The sequence below is a fragment of the Lontra canadensis genome, unplaced genomic scaffold (genome assembly GCF_010015895.1).
Source record: "Lontra canadensis isolate GAN:19392208 unplaced genomic scaffold, GSC_riverotter_1.0 scaffold29, whole genome shotgun sequence".
In the NCBI taxonomy this organism is placed as follows: Eukaryota; Metazoa; Chordata; class Mammalia; order Carnivora; family Mustelidae; genus Lontra; species Lontra canadensis.
Window position 1 is genome coordinate 1,554,644 of NW_022631023.1, and position 18,067 is coordinate 1,572,710.

The window sequence follows — 18,067 nt, forward strand, 5'->3', positions numbered from 1 at the left end:
AACATCCTATTCCTTGCTGTTGGGGGGCCCCCGAAGCACCCACAGAGCCGGGGTCAACAGGACGGTCAGCCACACAGACGGCCGTGTTTCTACCGCACCATCAAGCAATGAACTCAGTTCTCTGAGGACCCCGGGCACGTGTCCCACCAATCCGCCCCAATTCCGGTAATGTCTGTCTGGAGGTAGCATCAGATCCCACAGGCCAGGGGCTCAGGCCCACCGAGCTGCTTCCCCTCCTTCCGGGGCCAGGTGCAAATCCCAGCTGGCTGTGCTTCTGAGGACGGGCCACGAGTGGATTCCGGGACTTTGCGAAGCGGCTCACTCACTGGCTTATGGGTTTATTACAAAGGATGTGAATGAACGGCCCCATGAAGACAGGTGTAGGCCGAGGTGGGGTGGGGGTACCGAGCTTCCATACCCGGGGGGCCGCTCGCCCCATGATGTGGTTTGGACAGTCAGGGTCCAGAGCTGACGGCCAGGAAAGAATTCTTGCGACCCCTTTGGTGCAAGAGGGGGTCTTATGAAAATGTGGGCCCAGGACCACGACGCTTCCGAGGGATCTGCTGAGCAACTTCCGCACTTTGGAGCTGGGGAAGTAAAAAGGGAAGTTTCCCAGAGGACTTTCCTGTGCTCAAGACTCTTGGGATCCTGAAGGCCAAACCCTTGTCAGGTTCTTCCCTCTAGTGAGGGACGCAGACGGCAGGGAGCTTCCCAGAAGGTGACCCCCTGCCCTCGTCAAGCACAGGTCAGCGGTTACAAGGACATTCAACTTTACCTGCATTCTCTTCTGCCTCTGACCCCACGTCAATGCTACCCTGGCGCCCCCATCCTGCGCAAACCGGCAGCTGGGCCTATGCGTGGGGTACCTGGCGTTGGGTTCCAGACTTTGATCGTAAATTCTCTGTAAGGGGCTCTGCTCTGGCAGGTGGGGCAGCCAGAAGGGACGACGCCCTATTACGGCCCAGGCCGGCGGCCCATTCCATCTCCGTCTTAGCCCAGCGGGCCCCTGGGAAGCTGGAAACGACAGTGTCCCACTGAGGCGGACCTCACTGCCAAGGGGCGGGCGCTGTCACTGTCTACACATGTTGCCCGCTCAGGTCAGCGTGCCGCTGGGTTGAGACTCACGGACCCAGCGCCGCGCGGCCACAGGCCCAAACTCCACGGCGACTCTGTCGGAGATGCAGTACTGGCCTGGCTGTAGACCCAGCCTGCTGAGCCGGGAGCCCCATGCAGGGCTTGATCCCAGGACCCCGAGATCATGACCTGAGCCGAAGGCAGAGGCTTTAACTCACTAAGCTGCCCAAGCGCCCCTGGAGGCACACGTCTAAACCCAGGCAGGGATGTATTCGTTTCCAAGCGCAGGAACTGGCCAGGCCACCATGCTAGCCCCGAGGCACCCTCCTTCTGGTCCTCAGACCTGGCACTTACCTAGTCCAGCCCTGGGGGTGGTTTCCCACACCGCAGGACGGGGCAAAGGTGAGGTCAAGCTGCCTCCAGTGTCGCCCGGACCAGGAGGCACATTCACAATGACTGACAGTCCTGGCACACGGGTCCTGGCACACTGGCAAGCTCAGTTCTAGGGGCGGTGGGACCCTCCCAGGGAGGGGAGGGAACGAAGTTTTAGAGGCCACGGGCCGACCCACTACCCGACGGGGCAGTCTTTACCCCCGGATCAGACTGCAGCGCACACGGCAGTCCCGCCTCCCTCGGCGCCGAGGCAGGGGTGGGACGGCAGAGCCACTGGCCCGCGAACGGCATGGGGGACCCCCACACGCCGAGCTGGCAGGCGGCCCCCCGCGAGAGGCGCCCCAGCCGCGCCCCGCCCCCCCGGGGCTGCCCAGACCAGCGGCAGCGGGAGGTGCGCGGCCCGCCCCCGCGGACGACTGCACGCCCGGGCCCCCGCGGTCACGCAGACGGTCCGGACGCAGCGGCAGCCGGCGGGGAGGCGGACCCGGACCCGGGGCGTCTCCGCGCGGCTTCCCCGACACGGGCGCCCGCCGCCCTGCGAGCTCCCCTGTCCGGCTGCGGGCGCGGACACCACCACCAGGTCCCCGGGCCACCCTGCAACCGCCCCACGGCCTCAGGGTCCAGGTCACCGAACCCCCGTGGCCGGCGACACCTTCCGCGTCCCGCCGCGCACCCCGCAGCCGCGCAGGCGCACCGAGCCGCAGCAAGCCCCGCCCCCTCCGGGCCCCGCCCCCGCAGAGCGGCCTTCAGCCGCGCACGCGCACTGAGCCGCGCTCTCCGCGCCTCGGGAGGCGGGGGAACACGGCTGCGGAGGGAGGGCCGGTCGGCTGGGGCGGGGCGAGCCGGGCCCCGCGGCTGCGCACTCGGCCGTGCCGCTCGCCCCGCCCACTTCCGGCGTGAGGCTCTTCCGGGGGGTGGGGGTAGACTGCCTAGCTCCGCCGCGGAGGTGGACAGTGTCCGCCCGACGACGGACCCACCCGGCCGAGGGCTTGCGGCCAGCATGGCGTCCGGCGGCGCTCCCGGGCTGATGCGGCGCTGGCAGCTGCTCCTCAGTGGCGCCGCGCTGTTCCTGCTGCTGCTTTCGGCGGTTGCGGCGCAGGAGTCGTCCGGAGCGGGTGAGGGGACGCGGGGTCCGGGGAGGGGCGGGGCGGTGCCGAGGGACGCGGGGTCCGGGGCGGGGAGGGGGGGGGGGCCGCGGGGTCCGGGGCGGGGGGAGGAGGTGGGGGGACGGCGGGGTCCGAGTCGGGGTCGGGGCAGGGAGGTGCCGAGGGACGCGGGGTCCGGGGCGGGTGAGGGGGCGCGCGGTCCGGGTCCGGGCGGGGAGGTGGAGTGGGCCGTGGGGTCCGGGGCGGGGAGGGGCGGGGAGGTGGGGAGGGACGCCGGGTCCTGGGCTGGTGGAGGGGCTATCCTTTGTGTTGGTTCAGCGTGGGGCGCTGTGGTGGGCCGGGCCTGCAGGGTGGTCCTGGCCCAGTACCCGCGTGGCCTCCCCGCCGTCCTCTCTGAAGGAGGCGGCGGCTTTAGATTCCAAGTCTGAAGGAGAGCTTGGAAGCTGCTGGCCCCGCAGCCGGCAGGTCGGGGTGTCCAGGTGCCAGGCCCGTGGAGGACTGGGGGGAGGGCAGGCGGAGGTGTGGCGCAGGGGGCACCACTCCCTCCGGGAAGAAGTCACTGCGCGCCTCGGTGGAGGCAGAAAAGCAGGGTGCCACGGGACCTGCCGTGTGTGCACGCGGTGGACCTGGGGCGGGTGTGCGTCCTTACTGTGCTGCCAGGTGCTGGGACCGTGGTGGTCCACAGACAGTTCCTGGGGGGACTGGCCGAGAAACAATGCTCTCGAAGGGAGTGTACGACCCAGGGCCAGACTGACGTTTCAGAAGGTTCCAGAAGTGCAGTATTGCGGGAGGATGGCCTCCTGTGGGGCCGTGGAGGGGGCCGGAAGGCCCTCACACTCAGCCTCTGGGCTTGGGGAAAAGTCCAGGAAGCTGGGGAGTGTCAGGGCTGGGCCTGTTTCAGGACTGTGCCGGCTGCTGGGATGGGGAGGTACCGGGGAGGGGGAGGTACTGGGGAGGGGGAGGTACCGTGTGATCACCGGCGTGGCATCCAGCGGACCTCGGCTCCAGGGCTTAGAGGTCGCACTGCCTTCCGGCCCGTGTTTTTCTCAGCTCCCGGCTAGCCCAGGCTTTGTTGGGTTCTGCGTGGCACGGCAGAGCACCCTTCTTGTGTGACCCTGTTGAGTGTTTATTTCCCTGTGGGACCGGTCTCAACTCTGCTTCTGTGTGTGTGCGCGCGCGCGCGCGCGACCTTTCCCAGGCGGCTGTCTGGACGGTGGTGAGTAACGCAGTGGGACTGCTGGGAGCAGTTTGGGTCGGAGGCAGTTGAAAGCGCGGGTGTGGAATGGAGACTTTGTACTGTTAAAGATTGACAGACTGCTAGTGTTTTCTTTCTCAGGGCCTGGGGGGGGGGGTGCCCGATGGCAGTGGGCGTGTCAAGAACCCAGTGATTGCTGGACCGCTCTGCGTTTTGGGCTGCCCTGGAGTTGGCCCTCTCTGCGGTGAAGGGGGGGGGTGTCCTTTGGTGACTTTAGTTTGTTTCCTCATTGGGGAATTAGACCAGGGCTGTTGCTGTGGTGGTCCGGCTTCGGCATCCCACCCACCGGAACGGGGCGGAAACTGCCTGCCCTTTGCTGTGGCTCCCAGTGGTTCCCTCTCTCTGGTGGCGGTGCCCCAGTTCTGGGCGGGCGGTGGTGGGCTGTTGTTTCTCTCATCAGCAGCACCTTCAGAGGGGAGGAGTGATGCGCTGTCAGGGGATTGCCCCCGGTATCCTGGGGTCTGCATTTGCCGTTCCTCAGGGTACTGTGGGAGCAGTGAGGGCCCCCTTCCAGAGGACGTGTTCAGTGCGGGGTTTTCTGCTCGTCTTACGTAGGAATGTGACTGCACTGGCCACGACCTTGGTGTTCTTGCAAGGGTGTTAGGGTTCTCCAGAGAAGCAGAACCGGCAGGGTGTGTGTAGCTGTGGGGAAAGGCAGTATTGTGAAGGGTCGGCTTGCGTGATTGTGGAGGCCAGGAAGTCCCAGGACCTACATCCGCAGGTTTGAGCCCCAGGACAGCTGCCGGAATTCAGTCTGTGCTGGGAGCGCCCAGGGCCAGGAGCACCCGTGTGTGAGGGCAGGAGAAAACAGGTGTTCCAGCTTCAGCAGAAGGGGTTAATCCTGGCTCCTCTGGATTTTTGTTCGCTGGGGCCCGTCTGTGGATTGGGCCATGGCCACCTCCCCTGGCAAGGGCAGTCTTTACTTGGTCTACTGGTTTGAACACTGATCTCCGGAAACACGCGGAAATGTTTGACCAGCTCCCTGCGCCTCCGGTAGCCCAGTCAGGCTGACGCGTAAGTTAGCCGTTGCAGCGGTCCCAGACTGATGGTTTCCGATGCCTCATTACTGTGCCTTTGGTGGCCTAGAGACACAAGGACCCAGGGCGCGCTGAAGGTCTGCGGAGGGAATCACAGAGGCCTCCATGGGCCCGTGGAGCCCACGCTGTGTGTGAGTAAGACTCCGTGCCAGGGTCTCATCTGTATATCAGGGGCGATGACCCGGAGAGCCAGCTGCCTGAAGGACACAGAAGAGCTCTGTGGTGGCCTGTCCCACCCTGACTGCCCCTTACCAAGGGCACTGGACTTGGAGGGGGGCTTGCTGTTCCTCTCCAGACCATCTCCTGCTGAGAACCAGGGCTTTCCAGACCTGTGTAAGGGCACTACAGCATGTCTCCACGTGCTGCCTGTTACTCGTATATGCACACGCCCCCGACTTACACGGGTCCGCCGGAGGACTTTGTGACTTTGCGGTGGTGCGAAAGCGAGAGGCATTCAGGACAACCGGTGCTTGGAACTGGGGATGTGGGTCTTTGCCCAGGTCAGCAGTGTACCGTCCTGTCTGTAGCCGGGGCAGCCCTGCTGTCACACTGCTGTGCTGTGGGTCACTCGGGGCGGTGTCCGGTCAGCCACGGGAGTAGTCCACGCTCCCTCATCAGACAGGCTGTGTGCGAGGTGGTTCTGGCCAGCTGTCGGCCACCGGAAGCATTCTCAGCACGGTTAAGATTGGCCAGGTGTAGGAACTGGGTTCGTCATGGGATCTTTTCCACGTACAGTGGGGTTCTTGGGGTGTAACCCATCCTAAGCCAAGGGCTGTCTGGCACTCGTGACTCTTTTGTTTCTACTGAGATACGGAGATGAGCAGCACCGTTTGTGCCAATGAACTTTGCACCCTTGTTCCTCATGTAACACCGGTGAGGTCGGTGCTCTGTCCCTGGATGGAGTGAGCACGGTGGCCTCCCAGGGGCCCGCCGGTGCCGCCCTCTGGCCTGTGGTGTCACACAGGCACAGTGAGTGTGTGCTTACTTCTTTCTTCACCTCTTCAAAACAGATCTCTCTATGCACGCCAGCGCGTGTCCTCTGTCCTGAACCGGCTCCCCGGAATCTCGAGGCCACAGTGTGACCAAGGGCCACAGGCTGACATATCCAAACACAGGGACCTTCTTTTTCTTCATTTGGTCTTTTCATTTAGTTTTCGAAGGGACCAGCATGTCGGGTTTTCTAACCATTGGTCAGTGGACCCTCAGCCGAAGATCCCAGGACTTCCAGAGCCGGGATGTTGACTCCTAGCGTCAGACGTAGAGACGGGAGGGCGGCATGGACTTCTCTGGCGGTCAGCGCGTGGTTTTCTGCGCCCCGGTCCTTGAAGCAGGAGCTAGGAGTTAATGTATGCCGCCCAGATGCTAAAGTGATCTGGAGAGAGAGAATGGAGCAACCTTTCCCCAGGGCTGCTGGTTCTCAGGGGTGCCGTCTGCGGTTTCTGCGGGCTCGGATAGCCTCCAGGTGCTGGGTTGGGGCAGGAGGGCGCTGGTGTCTCTGGACTCTGGCTCTCTGGTCCAGAGGCCCGGGGTGCATGAGGCCGATGGCCTGTGTCTTGGAGCATAGTCCACACGAGTCCAGCTGTCAGAAAGACTTCAGAAAGGAAAAAAAATCCCATGAAAAAGTTCCTGTGCCCCCCCAACGTGGCCGCTCTGTTAAGATTGACGAGAAGTACGCCCTTTCTTGTAGAGTTTTCCAGGAGGACTTGCGAGGGGGCGTCTCAGCAGCTGTGCAGGCTTTCACAGCTGCTCCCTGCCTGCCCCTGCCCGCCTGTTTAGAAAAACGTCAGAGCTGCAGAAAAGTGGGCGGAAGGAGCCGTATGCGGACCTGCCACGCTCTCTGTGCTCAGCGTTCCCGTCTGCGCTGCCCCTCCCGCTGCCGGGCAGCTCGTTACTGTCGTAGCCGGACCGTCAGAACTTGGCTCTCTGCCGCCCTTCGCCCCGACGTCCCGCAGGGTGCGCCTCCTGAGGATGAGGGCGTTCGGGTCCGCGGGGGAGCGCCCCGAGCCCAGTCTGGCCGGTCAGCGTTGGTGTGCTCCTCGAACGCTGCAACGTGGCCTGCGCTTTCTATCCGCGTTCGCCGGGGGTCCCGTAACGTCCAGGACCCCGCGGGGCACTCGGCTCCATTCCCCCGGATGCCGCCGCGGTCGGTCTTGTCTGCTGTTCTCTGGCGTGGATTCCAGGTGTTGGGACCGGATTCAGCTGTGCGCGGCCGTTCTTCCCCTGCACCCCTAGGGGCCCCTGCCGGCATCCGTCCGGATGTCCTGTCCTCATCTCCTTCTAAGGAGACACTTTGAGACCAGAAGTGTCTGGTCACCTCACAGACGGGCACGGTGGTCTTGGCATCCAGGTTTACTGAGGCTGCAGAATGGCAGGCCTTTAACCCTTTGCCTCCGCTCTGCCCTGGCTGATTGGCCCTCGCTCTGTTGGTTCCATGTCCGTGTGAGATCCTGGACCATTCCAGAGGCTAGAGTCCATTGCTGTCAGCCACTCTGTCACTCGGTCATTGTCACTGTTTGGCAAGGATGACCCCCCCCATTCAAGTGGGCTTCTGGGTCCTTTTGTCATCGACCCCGAAGTTGGTGCCCCTCAGGTGCGGCAGGTCTGCCTGAGGTCCAGCTTGTCCTTCTCTGTCTCAGTGCTGGGATCTGCTGTTTCTCCCAAGGGGACAGTGTCTAGAAACTAAGTCCCCTGTGCTGTTGGGTGTCGTCCTCCAGGCCCCTCAGCAGCCAGGGTGAAGGGTTGGGTGTCGCGGTGGAGTCCCTGGCCTGGCCCAGGGGCCCGGGCCTGTTCTGGGCACGGCCAGCCCCGCCGCCCGGCGCCTGCACCTGCCGCTGTCGACAGCTGCCGCGGCCCTGGGGTGCTTGCAGGAATCCAGGTGCTCCGTGGGTCGTCCGTTTTCTTTCCTTCCTGGAGCCAGGTCAGGTGTGTGGTAAGAGAAGTACTTGGCAGGGGCTTCCGCACACCGCCAGGGGCTCTGCGAGGAGCGCCGTCCAGCCGGAACGCGGGCCAGCAGGTGCTCGGTGGGCTTCCGCACTATAGGTGAAACAGGCTTGTGTTGGGCTGGCGGACCGTGGGCGAGTCCGACCTGACCAGTGCCAGGCCGCTCTGTGCACGTCCTGCTCAGCGGGCACGACGGGCGCATTCATAGCCGGGGGCTGGAGTGCCCGGCCTGCATCCCACACGGGGCTGTGGGCTGCGCACAGCCTCCCCTTGGGCGATCTGCTGTGTCTCCTCTGTGCCCGGGCTGTCCTGTGCCCTCCCGAACCCTCTGTGAGGCTTCGTGAAGCCTTCACTGTGAAATGCAGGGTCTCATGTGTGCCGTGGGATGAGGGACACCTGTGTCACCCTGGCCCCCTGTCCAGCTCTGGACACGCCTCTCTCTCCGGAGGTTCAGGCCACCGTGGTCCCTTTCCTGGTGTAGGGGAGTTGCTGCAGGGCTGCGTGTCCCGGGAATCCAGCAGGACGGTCTTCGTATCGGGTTTCCGTGGGTCCCCGGAGTCCTGCTAAGTTCGTCCATGTGTGAGGCACCCAGTGCGCTTCTAGTGGCTCCGCAGCGTCCCGTTGCACGACGCACCGCCAGCCTCTGGTGCTGGGGCATCTGGGCGGCTCAGCTGGTTAAGCGTCTTTCTGTGGCTCGGGTCACGATCCTTCCTGGGGTGGAGCCCTCCCCCCAGGGGACTCCCTGCTCAGTGGGAAGCCTGCTTGTCCCTCTCCCTCTGCCCCCCCACGCGTGCTCCCTCGCGCGCTCCCTCTGGCTCTCAGACGAAGTCTTGAGCGTTTCCGTGCAGGTCTTCCTGGGGCCTTACACCCTGACTTTCTCCGTGCGCTACCTGGGCGGGGGTGCTGGGCCCCCGGGGAGGCGTAGGTTTGGTTTATGAGCAAACACCCCCTCTTCTCTTCAGCGGTGGAACCGTCTGCTCTCTCGCCTCCCAGAGAGTTCCCAGTGGCTCTGTGTCCACGCCAGCACTGAGCGTTGAGGGTCTTTCTCGTTTTGGTCCCTGTGCTGGGTGCGGGGCAGGGTCTGCTGCTGACGGTAGCCGCGGTTCCTGCTGCGGGTGAGCTTGCACGCACGGTCCGGGGCCCCGTGTGTGTGTGTAGGGTAGCGGGGTGTGGTGCTACACGCCGGAGGAGGGACGGGCGTGTTTCCTTCATATCCTGCTTCCTTCCTCGTGATTCACTGGAGTTGCAGACCTGCTGGCTGCCTGCGGTTTGGCCAGGCCACGCGGTGCCTCAGGACTGGCATCCGCTGATGTGGAGCCTTCTGCTGCAGGTCTGGGGGACCTGGGGGGCTGAGGCCTGGCTCTGGTCTCGTGGGCCTGGCATTGCCGCGGCCTCTGGCTCCAGGGAGAGTGTGTGCTGAGGAGCCAGCGGGCCTGGGGTCTGTGGGACACGGCCTCTGTGTGGTGTGCCGAGGCCTGTTTCCCCCACGACCCCTTGCAGATGGGAGCCTAGGTGCTGGGTCTGCGTCCTCCCTGAGGCCCTGTGGGTGCCCCTGGAAGGCTGGGTGCCAGGAGATGGTGTGTGCTCCGGGTTTGGGAGTGGAACCTGCCCCCTTCCCCCAGCCCTCCCGAGTGCACATGAGCCTGGCCTGACTTGGAGATGTGTTTTCTTCCACACAGCTTGCTCCCAGAACACAAACAGAACCTGTGAGGAGTGCCTGAAAAATGTCTCTGTAAGTAGCACAGCCCCCTCCTCGGCCCTGGGGCCCCCTTGTGCCAGACAGTGACCTGCTGGGGCCGCCCGAGCTGCTCCCCACCAAGGACAGCCATCCTCCTGAGCTCCTGTGGCTTTCAGTAACATGGTTAGAAAGCTGGGAAGCTTTGGACCCTGGAAACTTGGATTATTTGAAAATGGAGGATTTACCCAAGTTGTTCTCCAGGACCAGGCCGCTGCAGGGAGGGTGGTCCCCTATGGCCAGAACGGAGGGGCCCGACCGCTGCTCTGCACGGTGTACGCACGCCGTGTAGCTCCGGGAGAGCCAGGGCTCCATCTTCCTCATGTCTGCAGTGGACTTGCCCCCTGACTGGGGGCTCAGATACCTGGTTTTTTCTCCTTTTGAAAACCTCAGAGAAGACAAGTCTGTGAAATGCTTACCCTTCGGACTCAAAGTACCAAGTGCAAGGCCTGACCTGAGGGTCCGGGAGGGCTACCTGAGCACCTGTCCAGGCCGCGCGCATGCCCCTGGTGCCGGGAGGCCCGAGTGGGCCACCGGCCTGTGCTGCTGTCTCTGCACCTGCGTTCTCAGGGACTCAGACAGGAGCATCTGGGAGGTGCCCCCCAGCTCTGAGGTTCTGGGCCCGGGCCTTTGAGCTAAGATGTGCTATTTATTGTTTAATGTATTTATTCATCTGAGAGAGACGGAGACAGAGAGAGAGGATGGGCAGGGGAGCAGTAAACTCCCCGCTGAGCAGGGAGCCGGATGTGGACTCCATCCCAGGACTGTGAGGTCGGCGTGAGGTCCTGAGCCGAAGGGACCCAGGCGCCCCCAGATGCACTGTCTATAAGATGGCCAGGCACCCCAAGCAGTTGGAGAGGCCAGTGTTTTCCAGGGTCACGAAAGCCCAGTGACACCGAATTACTGCGCTCCGCCTGTGGGCCCGCCAGGTCCCGCCTGCCCTCCTGCAGATGAACGGAGATAGGCACCCCGCTGAGTGGGGGGGGTGCTACTGACGGGAAGGCGATGGGGAGGCGGGGTGGTGGTGAGGGGGCGCTCAGGGGTGGGCACGTGTGTTTGCGGAAGAATGCTCCGGGCAGAAGGAGCAGCCGTGCTAGGACTCTGGGCAGGGAGCCACTTGGCAGCTCTGAGGACATGCACGGAGGCCAAGAGGCTGGGCAGGGTGCGTGGTGGGAGAGGGTTTGCGGAACCTCAGCCCTGGTGGGCCACGTGGGTGGAGCTGATGGGGTGGGGCAGGGGCCGAGGCCTTCCAGTCCCATACCGGAGCGGGAGCAGGAGGTGGGGGAGGCCAAGGCCCGGACGGTCTGGTTCTTGAGTGCTTGTGGTGCGCTTCTGACCTGCGTCCAACGAACTTCTCTCCCAGTGTCTGTGGTGCCACACCAGCAAGGCGTGCTTGGACTACCCCGTGAGCAGGATCCTGCCGCCCAGCTCCCTCTGTAAGCTGAGCTCCGCACGCTGGGGCGTGTGCTGGGGTAAGTCTTCGTTCTCGCTGCGTTCTGGCCAAATCCGTGCTGTCTGGGACAGTCTGGTTGTGCCCAGTGAGTGTGGCTGCTGGAGCACGTGCTCTCCGCAGGGGGTCTGAAGCCGGGGAGAGCACACGCTTCCCGGGAGGGCTGCTGGCGGTCCCCGGGGGGCTGGACGCCCGTGTCCCTGCCGGTCTGTGTGGCGGCTGTGTGGTGCCCTGCAGGTGTCCACGCCTGGTGCTGCTGGGGGCACACGGGTGTCCCCGTGCCGCCGTCAGTGCGCTTGTGGGGCAGCAGCCCACACTCACTTCCACGGGCACAGTCACGGGGTCACTGCAGCAGGTCTGCGGGCGGTTTCCCAGAGCGGCTGCGGGCGTTCCCGTTGTCCCCCGTCCCTGCCAACACTTGGGGTAACTAGACATCTGCTTTTTAGTCCCTCTGGTGGGTGTGAAGTGGTATCTCCTTGTGGTTTTAATTTGCGTTTCTCTGATGACTGTTGTTGGACACCTTTTAAGTGGGGGCACTTTTGATTAGTCTCCTGTGCAGTGAGGCTCCTGCCTCAGGGCCATGGGGCAGGCCGAGTGCCTGGCACGGGTCAGATGAGCTCTCAGCTGGGGGGCGGGGAGCAGGGAACAAGCCAGGGGCTGTGGGAGGTGGGCTCTGTGGGTGGGACAGGTGCCCCTGGTTCCTGAGAGAAGGTGCTCGTGATGTCACATGTGCCGGGGCTGCGTGGACCTGAAGCGTGCCTCCTGGGGCTTGGGTCAGTGGGGATGTCCCCGGTTCTTGCGTGCAATGAGGAGGGCTGGGGCGGTGCAAAAGGGGTGGGGGGCTTGTGCCCATGCTGTCCGGGGATCCCGGGAGGGCCCCCAGGCCCCCTAGATGTCAGGGCAGCACGGAACTGTAATTCCAGACCTCACGCCACAGGAGCTCTTTGTTCGGACAGAAAACTTCAGAATCATCTTATCCAACTCCGGGTGCAGTTGTTTTGGGGTATTAACTGCGATGACCTTAGATACGTGTTCGTTTGAGAAACATGAGGTCTTCACAACACTGCCCCGTTGGCAGGAGCAGGTGTCCCCCCCCCCGCCCAACTCAGGTCCCCCTAGCGGCTCAGGCTCTGTAGCTTTTCCGTGGAAGGCTCCTGGGAATGGGGGCCCACAGTGTTTTTTCCCATTGTGATCGGGATTTCTGTATTTTTTAAAAAATTTTATTTATTTATTTGACAGGCACAGGAAGAGAGGGAACACAAGCAGGGGGAGTGGGAGAGGGAGAAGTAGGCCCTGCTGAGAAGGGAGCCCGATGTGGGGCTCGATCCCAGGACCCTGGGATTGTGACCTGAGCTGAAGGCAGACGATTAACTGACCTTCACTGACCCAGCCACCTAGGCGCCCCATGGGATTTCTGTGGTTGTAACTCGTCTTAGCTGCTAGTCAGAAAAGCTGTTTGGGGGCAGACGTGTTTCCGAGCCAGGTATCTTGCTGACCTGCTGGGTGTTTAAAGTGCAGTGTTGGAAAGTTCTGTTGTCCACACCTGCTGCCGTCTGCCCACGAAGGTCTTCCCTGATCACGTGCCGGCCATGACGGCACACCGTGCGGGCTCTTCCAGAACAGGTGGCAGGAGGAGAAGCCAAGTGGTTTTGGCTCGGAGGGCACTGCATCAGACGGGACCCTGATTCTGCTGGTCGGGGATGTGGACTTGAGGCCAGCCTGTGAGGCTCACGGCCGACCCGTGTGGTGTGTCGGGCTCCCGGTGGTGGTGTCCCTGTGCATCCTGGTGCCGGGCCCTCCCCCGGCACAGCACAGCACACGTGACCTGCAGTCCCAGGAGACAGAGCAGACTCGGGGGACCCCGCCGTCTGGGGTGGAGCTCCCTCCCGCAGCTGCCTCGGTGGCCGTCTGAATGGGACGCGTGGACACAAATACCAGAGCTCTTGATGGCTCTGGTTCGAATTAAATAGAAAAACATTGGCGGGTTTGGGTTTGTTTTTTAATTTTTGAAGATTTATTTATTTGAGAGAGAAAGAGAGCACATAGAGGGAAAGTGAGAGGGAGAAGCAGGCTCCCACCAAGCAGAGAGACCCACGTGGAACTTGATCTCCGGTCCTTGGGATCACGACCTCAGCCGAAGGCAGACGCCTAATCGACTGAGCCATCCCAGCGCCCCGGGTTTGTGTTTATTATCAGCCCCTCAGAGAAGTTAGAATCGGAAAGCTTGTTTTAACTATGTGTTTGTCTGAGGAGTTGGGTTTTGACGGGAAATCATCACATTGGCGGCCGAGGAGGCCGCCGTCTGCAGACTCTGCGGCTCCACGGTCGTCCCTCTGACTGCCAGGCTCAGAAGCCGTCCCTGAGGAAGTAAATGCAGGAGACCTTGAAGAGCCCAGGGGTTAGAGGCGCTGGCGCCCCGCACTTGAAAATCTGCGCCTGACTGCTGGTTTCTCGGAAGCTGAACTGCTGCTCCCTGCCGGGGACGGAGGCTTGCTGATGGCAGAGCAGTCACCTGTGCGTGCGTGCGTGTGCGCGTGTGTGCGTGTGTGCGTGTACGTGTGCGCGCGCGTGTACGTGCGCCCTGTGCTGTGCTCCCGCAGGGAAGGAGGCCACAGAGAAGAAAATGTGCATGAGAAGGTCATCAGGAAGAGACCGTGTCCAAACAGTACCGGCCTGGATTTGGGGGGACGACACCCATAGACCGCGGACCCGTGTGGTGCAGACCGTGTTTGGGGGCCGCTGGTGTCGGGCTGTGGACTTGGGTTCAGGTGACGGGAGTAGCTGCCCCAGGCTTCACTTCGGTTTCCAGAGTTCCACAGAGTCTAGAAGTGTGTCAGGACGGTCTGCACGCCCTGCGGGGCGCTCTCCTCCCCGGTCCGCGTTGCTAAGTCGCCTCAGGCTTGCTGCGCTGAGAAATGCTGCTTTGTGGCCTGGGGCTGTGGCAGTTCATTGAGAAGTTCTCAAGTCATACACCCACGCTGAGAGGCGATCTGGGGGCCGGCCCAGTCTAGGACTGCCGTCTGCCCCCAGGGGTGGGGGGCTGCTTCGGGTCCCCGTCCTGACCCCCTGACTCCGGCTGACCTTGCAGTGAACTTCGAGGCGCTGATCATCACGCTGTCGGTGGTGGGGGGGGCCATGCTCCTGGCCGTGGCCGTGTGCTGCGCCTACTGCTGCTGCCGCAGGAAGAGGAGCCGCAAGCCGGATAAGAGCGAGGAGAGGGCGGCGCGGGAGCGCGAGGAGCGCCGGATCCGGCAGGAGGAGAGGTGCGGGGCCGGGGCGGCCGACCTGCGAGGCCGCGGCAGGTGTCGCCTGTGGGCGCGAGGTCTCCCCAGCTTTGGGGGGCCCGTGGGCCGCACGCTGGGGTTGTGGGACAGCGCGTGGCTCTTGTCCTCCTGGGCGGCCGCGGGTGGGACAGAGGCCCAGCACACGCCCGTCTGCCTGTGCCTGGGGCGGGCCTCTTGGGCCAGCACGCCGAGACCCCATCCTCTCCTTCTTGCGGAGCGCTTTGGGGAGCGCGCGGGAGGCGGCCACAGGCCAGGCCGCTGTGGCAGGTGTGGCGGGTCCCCGGGCCTTGCCTGACAGGGGAGCGGGAGTGTGGCTTGGAGACGTGCTGCCGCGTCAGGCCAGCTGCCAGTGGGCGCTGTCCCCGCAGGGTGTCACCCTAGAGAAGAATGAACACGTGTACATTCCCAACCTCGTTCAGAACATGGTGTTAGATTTTCGCTTATCAGCGTGGTTTCTTTACATGAAAAATATTTTAAGAAATCTTAGTATTAGGCATTTGAATTGCCTTTGTTAAAACAACCGAATGACAGGTTGCGGGAGCGGCCTCAGAAGACGGCCCAGTAGACACCCGCGCCTGTCCCCTGCCTCTCTGGAAGGAAGTGAAGAGAATGTCTTTTAGTGTCATGAAATATTTTGATGCTAAATGAGATTGTTTTGTTTTTTAGGAGAGCGGAGATGAAATCGAGACACGATGAAATCAGAAAAAAATACGGTAAGGGCTGATGGAACGTCCATATCCGTTGGGTTTGGTCGGGAGCTGATGCCATGCTGGGGGCTGCGACTACTTCCCTTGTCCACCCCCCACGCTGGGCAGCTGGGCGTGCTCCATGTGGACTGGGATGAGCGAACCCACAAGTGTCTTGGAAGATGAAGCCCGGGCGTGTTTTTCTCTCTCCAGACTTCCTAGTACTGCTCACTCCCGGGCGGGGGATGTGATCAGGCTCTGTGTGGCTCCTAGCCTGTCCCCACGTTTGGGAGACATGGGGTGTGCGTGGTGGTCACGGGCCTCCCCCGCCTCGCCGCCTCGGGTGCATGCTGCTCCCACACCTGACCTCGCGGGCTGTGCTCCCCTTGGGGACTTGGCCACAGCTGTCCGTGCTGCCCAGGCCTTCTGTCTGGTTTCGTTTGGAGAGAGTTTGGGGGCCGGGGGGTGACTCATTGTTTAGTGACTGAGAGCATTAAACCTGCTCTTGTGTGGGGTTGGAGGTTGGCCTGGACTGGGAGAAGGGGACTCATGGGGCCTCCCTGGTGACCACCACGGGGCCTGCAGCCCTGGGCCACGGAGCTTCCCTTGACCTTGTGACGGAGGATCATACGCTCTGTGGTAGGTGAACCAGGCAGCTGGGCCAAAGGCTAAATCCGAGGACAGTTTCAAAATCCTTTCCAGCTAGTGCACTCATCACGGAGTTCTCCGTGTGGAGGAACTGTTCCGTGGTGTTTCAAGATCCTGGGCACTAAACAGCGAGTCCCCAGGGCTCAGTTCCCTCTGGCCCGGGCCGCTGGCCACACGCCCCCACCCCCATCCAGTCGGCCTCCTCTGACTGTCATGCCCTTGTGCTGGGTCACCCGGGGTTGGGGGTGACCCTGCCAGCCTGTGGGTGTTGGTTCCCAGGCACGAGGCTGCCCCGACTGCCCCTCCTCCCACCGCTGGGTCTTGTCTGTCGAAGGTGAGACGTCCAGCCACCGAGCGCCTTCTCTGGTTAGCGCCCACCCGGCCTCCGTGTGCCCCTGTCTCGGCCAGCCTTGCGTGTCCCTCTCGCTGCCCGTGGCGCTGACCCTGGGGTCGGGGGCTTCCTCCCCGTGTAGGTGGTGACCGACTCCGTGTGGGCGAGATGCCATGTCTAGCGGTCTCGGTGCGGTGCCCTCTGCCCCCGGCGCCCACCGAGCGTCTGCTCCCCTCAGCTGGGCCCCTTGGTCTTCCATGACGGTGAAAAGCGTGGAAGGGAGCTTGTTGGCGTCTGATTAACGCCAGTGTAAATGCAAGACCAGACATGCGTGTGCCCGGGCACTCAACGGACTCAACCGAAGTGTCTTCGTTGCCCAGTGCAAGTAGTTTCCAGGCCTTCCCCTTCGCCCTGTGCGTGCAGGGCCTGGCGGCGTCTCAGGCCGGGCTCAGGGGCAGAGGCTGTCCCTGTAACAGCGCCCGGGGCGGCTGCCGCCAGCCGTGTCGATGGTCCGGGCCTGTGCTTGCACTGATGAAGCCCGCACACCTGCTGACACGAAGCCCGTAGAGCAGACTGGACTTCGGCAGGAGCTGGCGGGAGGGTTCCCGGGGGCCCACGAGAGCCGAGGGTCGGCACGCGCTGCGGCGGACACAGAGCCCCGGCATGGATGAAGCCCTTCTCTCGGCTCTAGAAGCCGTTCGACTTCCTGATCGCAGAACCTTCTGTCCCCCGGGAAACTAGAAAGACAGCTAGGAGCCGTTGGGCTTTGTCTTTCCCCAACATGACGGCGTGTGTGGTGTTTGGCATCTGATCGCCCTTTACCGGACCCCCGTGGGCCTCCTCCTCAGGCCTGTGGCGCACGGTCCTCCCCCCTCGGACGGACCTGGACCGGCAGCCCCGCGTCCTCAGCGTCTCCCGCAGCGGAGGGCTGTGTCCTAGCGCCCCCGGGGATGGCGGCATGAGGTGCAGGTTTCCGAAGTGGGGAGAGGCGGTGTGCGTTTGTGGGGTGCGGGGAGGGAACTCATCTTGGCGCATTTGGCACCAAAGGCTGACGACCGAGTACGTTGTGGTTACGTCAGGACGCGCGACGGGAGATTGAAGGTCACCTCGTTCTGAGTCCGTCCCATCACGAGGACGAGTAAGGGAAGGTGGTTTTGTAGGTCACCGTGGTTTGGTGTTCGGAACGGCATGGCGCCCTGCTGCACGCCCGGACACCCGTCTTTCATGCGGCCTCTGTGGTGTGGCGTAAAACTCCGAGGTCCTGCTCTCCACATCTCGCTGCGTCCCGTGAGTGCCTTTGTAACTGGGCTCTGTCGTTCCAGGTTTGTTTAAAGAAGAAAACCCGTATGCCCGGTTCGAGAACAACTGAGAGCACCACCCGCCCCCACCCCTGCTGAGGACACAGCACATGGCTGCCCGCGCCCTACGAGCTTCTGTCCCCTTCTCTATATCTGTCCTCAGTCACTTGAGACACTAAGCCTGTTGGGGGGTGGGGTGGTTTGGTTTGTTGCTAATGTGAGGAGGAAAGGACATTCCATCACTCTTCTCTGTCACTAAGCCACCTGTGGGCGAGCAGCCCACCCCTGCCTTCCGTGCTGATGGGGGAGGGGTGTGGGGAGGACGGCACCTGTCCCTTGGCCGCTCCCCTTGAGCCCAGAGGCGTCTCCAGGTGGCGCACAAACAGCACCAGTGTCGCGTTTTCTTTCTTTTTAAATAATTCTTGGATTTCATTCTTCCACCTAAAACATTCCACCAAAAAACTTAATGTCAAAGTTCAGACCACTTATTGGATAGTTTTTAATTTGTATCTTTACCAGAACATCAAGATTTTTTTCCCCAGCCAAAGCCTGAAAGCTGCCTCTCCCGCCGCCTGCCACCGGAACACAGAGCCATGGGGCGTGGACAGGCCTCCACCGCCCTGCTCGCCTTCCTGCCCGCGACAGCAGGTGGCAGGCTGTGTGCGTGAGGCTCCTGCCTGTCAGGCTGGCGGCACCGTGTCACTTGGGGACCCTGGGTTGTCCCGCAAGAGGGAGGGGCCAAGCACTCGCAGGCCCCTCTTTGGGGCTCTGCCCACCGGGGACGCAGGGTGTCTGCCCGGCTAGAGGGGTTTCCACGTGTTCCTCAAACG

At 62.8% G+C, this 18,067-nt stretch overlaps 2 protein-coding genes across 2 annotated transcripts; both read left to right on the plus strand.

The window, feature by feature from the left end:
- The first annotated feature begins 1,756 nt into the window (after positions 1 to 1,756).
- LOC116872330 (proline-rich protein HaeIII subfamily 1-like) lies at positions 1,757 to 2,234 on the plus strand. The gene is made up of 2 exons (XM_032865510.1): positions 1,757 to 1,858; positions 1,914 to 2,234. The coding sequence occupies exons 1-2, from the start codon at positions 1,757 to 1,759 to the stop codon at positions 2,232 to 2,234; spliced, it is 423 nt and encodes a 140-aa protein (XP_032721401.1).
- Positions 2,235 to 2,439: 205 nt separating this feature from the next.
- PTTG1IP (PTTG1 interacting protein) lies at positions 2,440 to 17,573 on the plus strand. Its single transcript, XM_032865248.1, has 6 exons — positions 2,440 to 2,582; positions 9,485 to 9,537; positions 10,904 to 11,012; positions 14,079 to 14,253; positions 14,941 to 14,987; positions 17,262 to 17,573. Exons 1-6 carry the CDS (start codon positions 2,468 to 2,470, stop codon positions 17,306 to 17,308), a joined length of 546 nt encoding a protein of 181 aa, XP_032721139.1. The 5' UTR covers positions 2,440 to 2,467; the 3' UTR covers positions 17,309 to 17,573.
- The last annotated feature ends 494 nt before the right edge of the window (positions 17,574 to 18,067 follow it).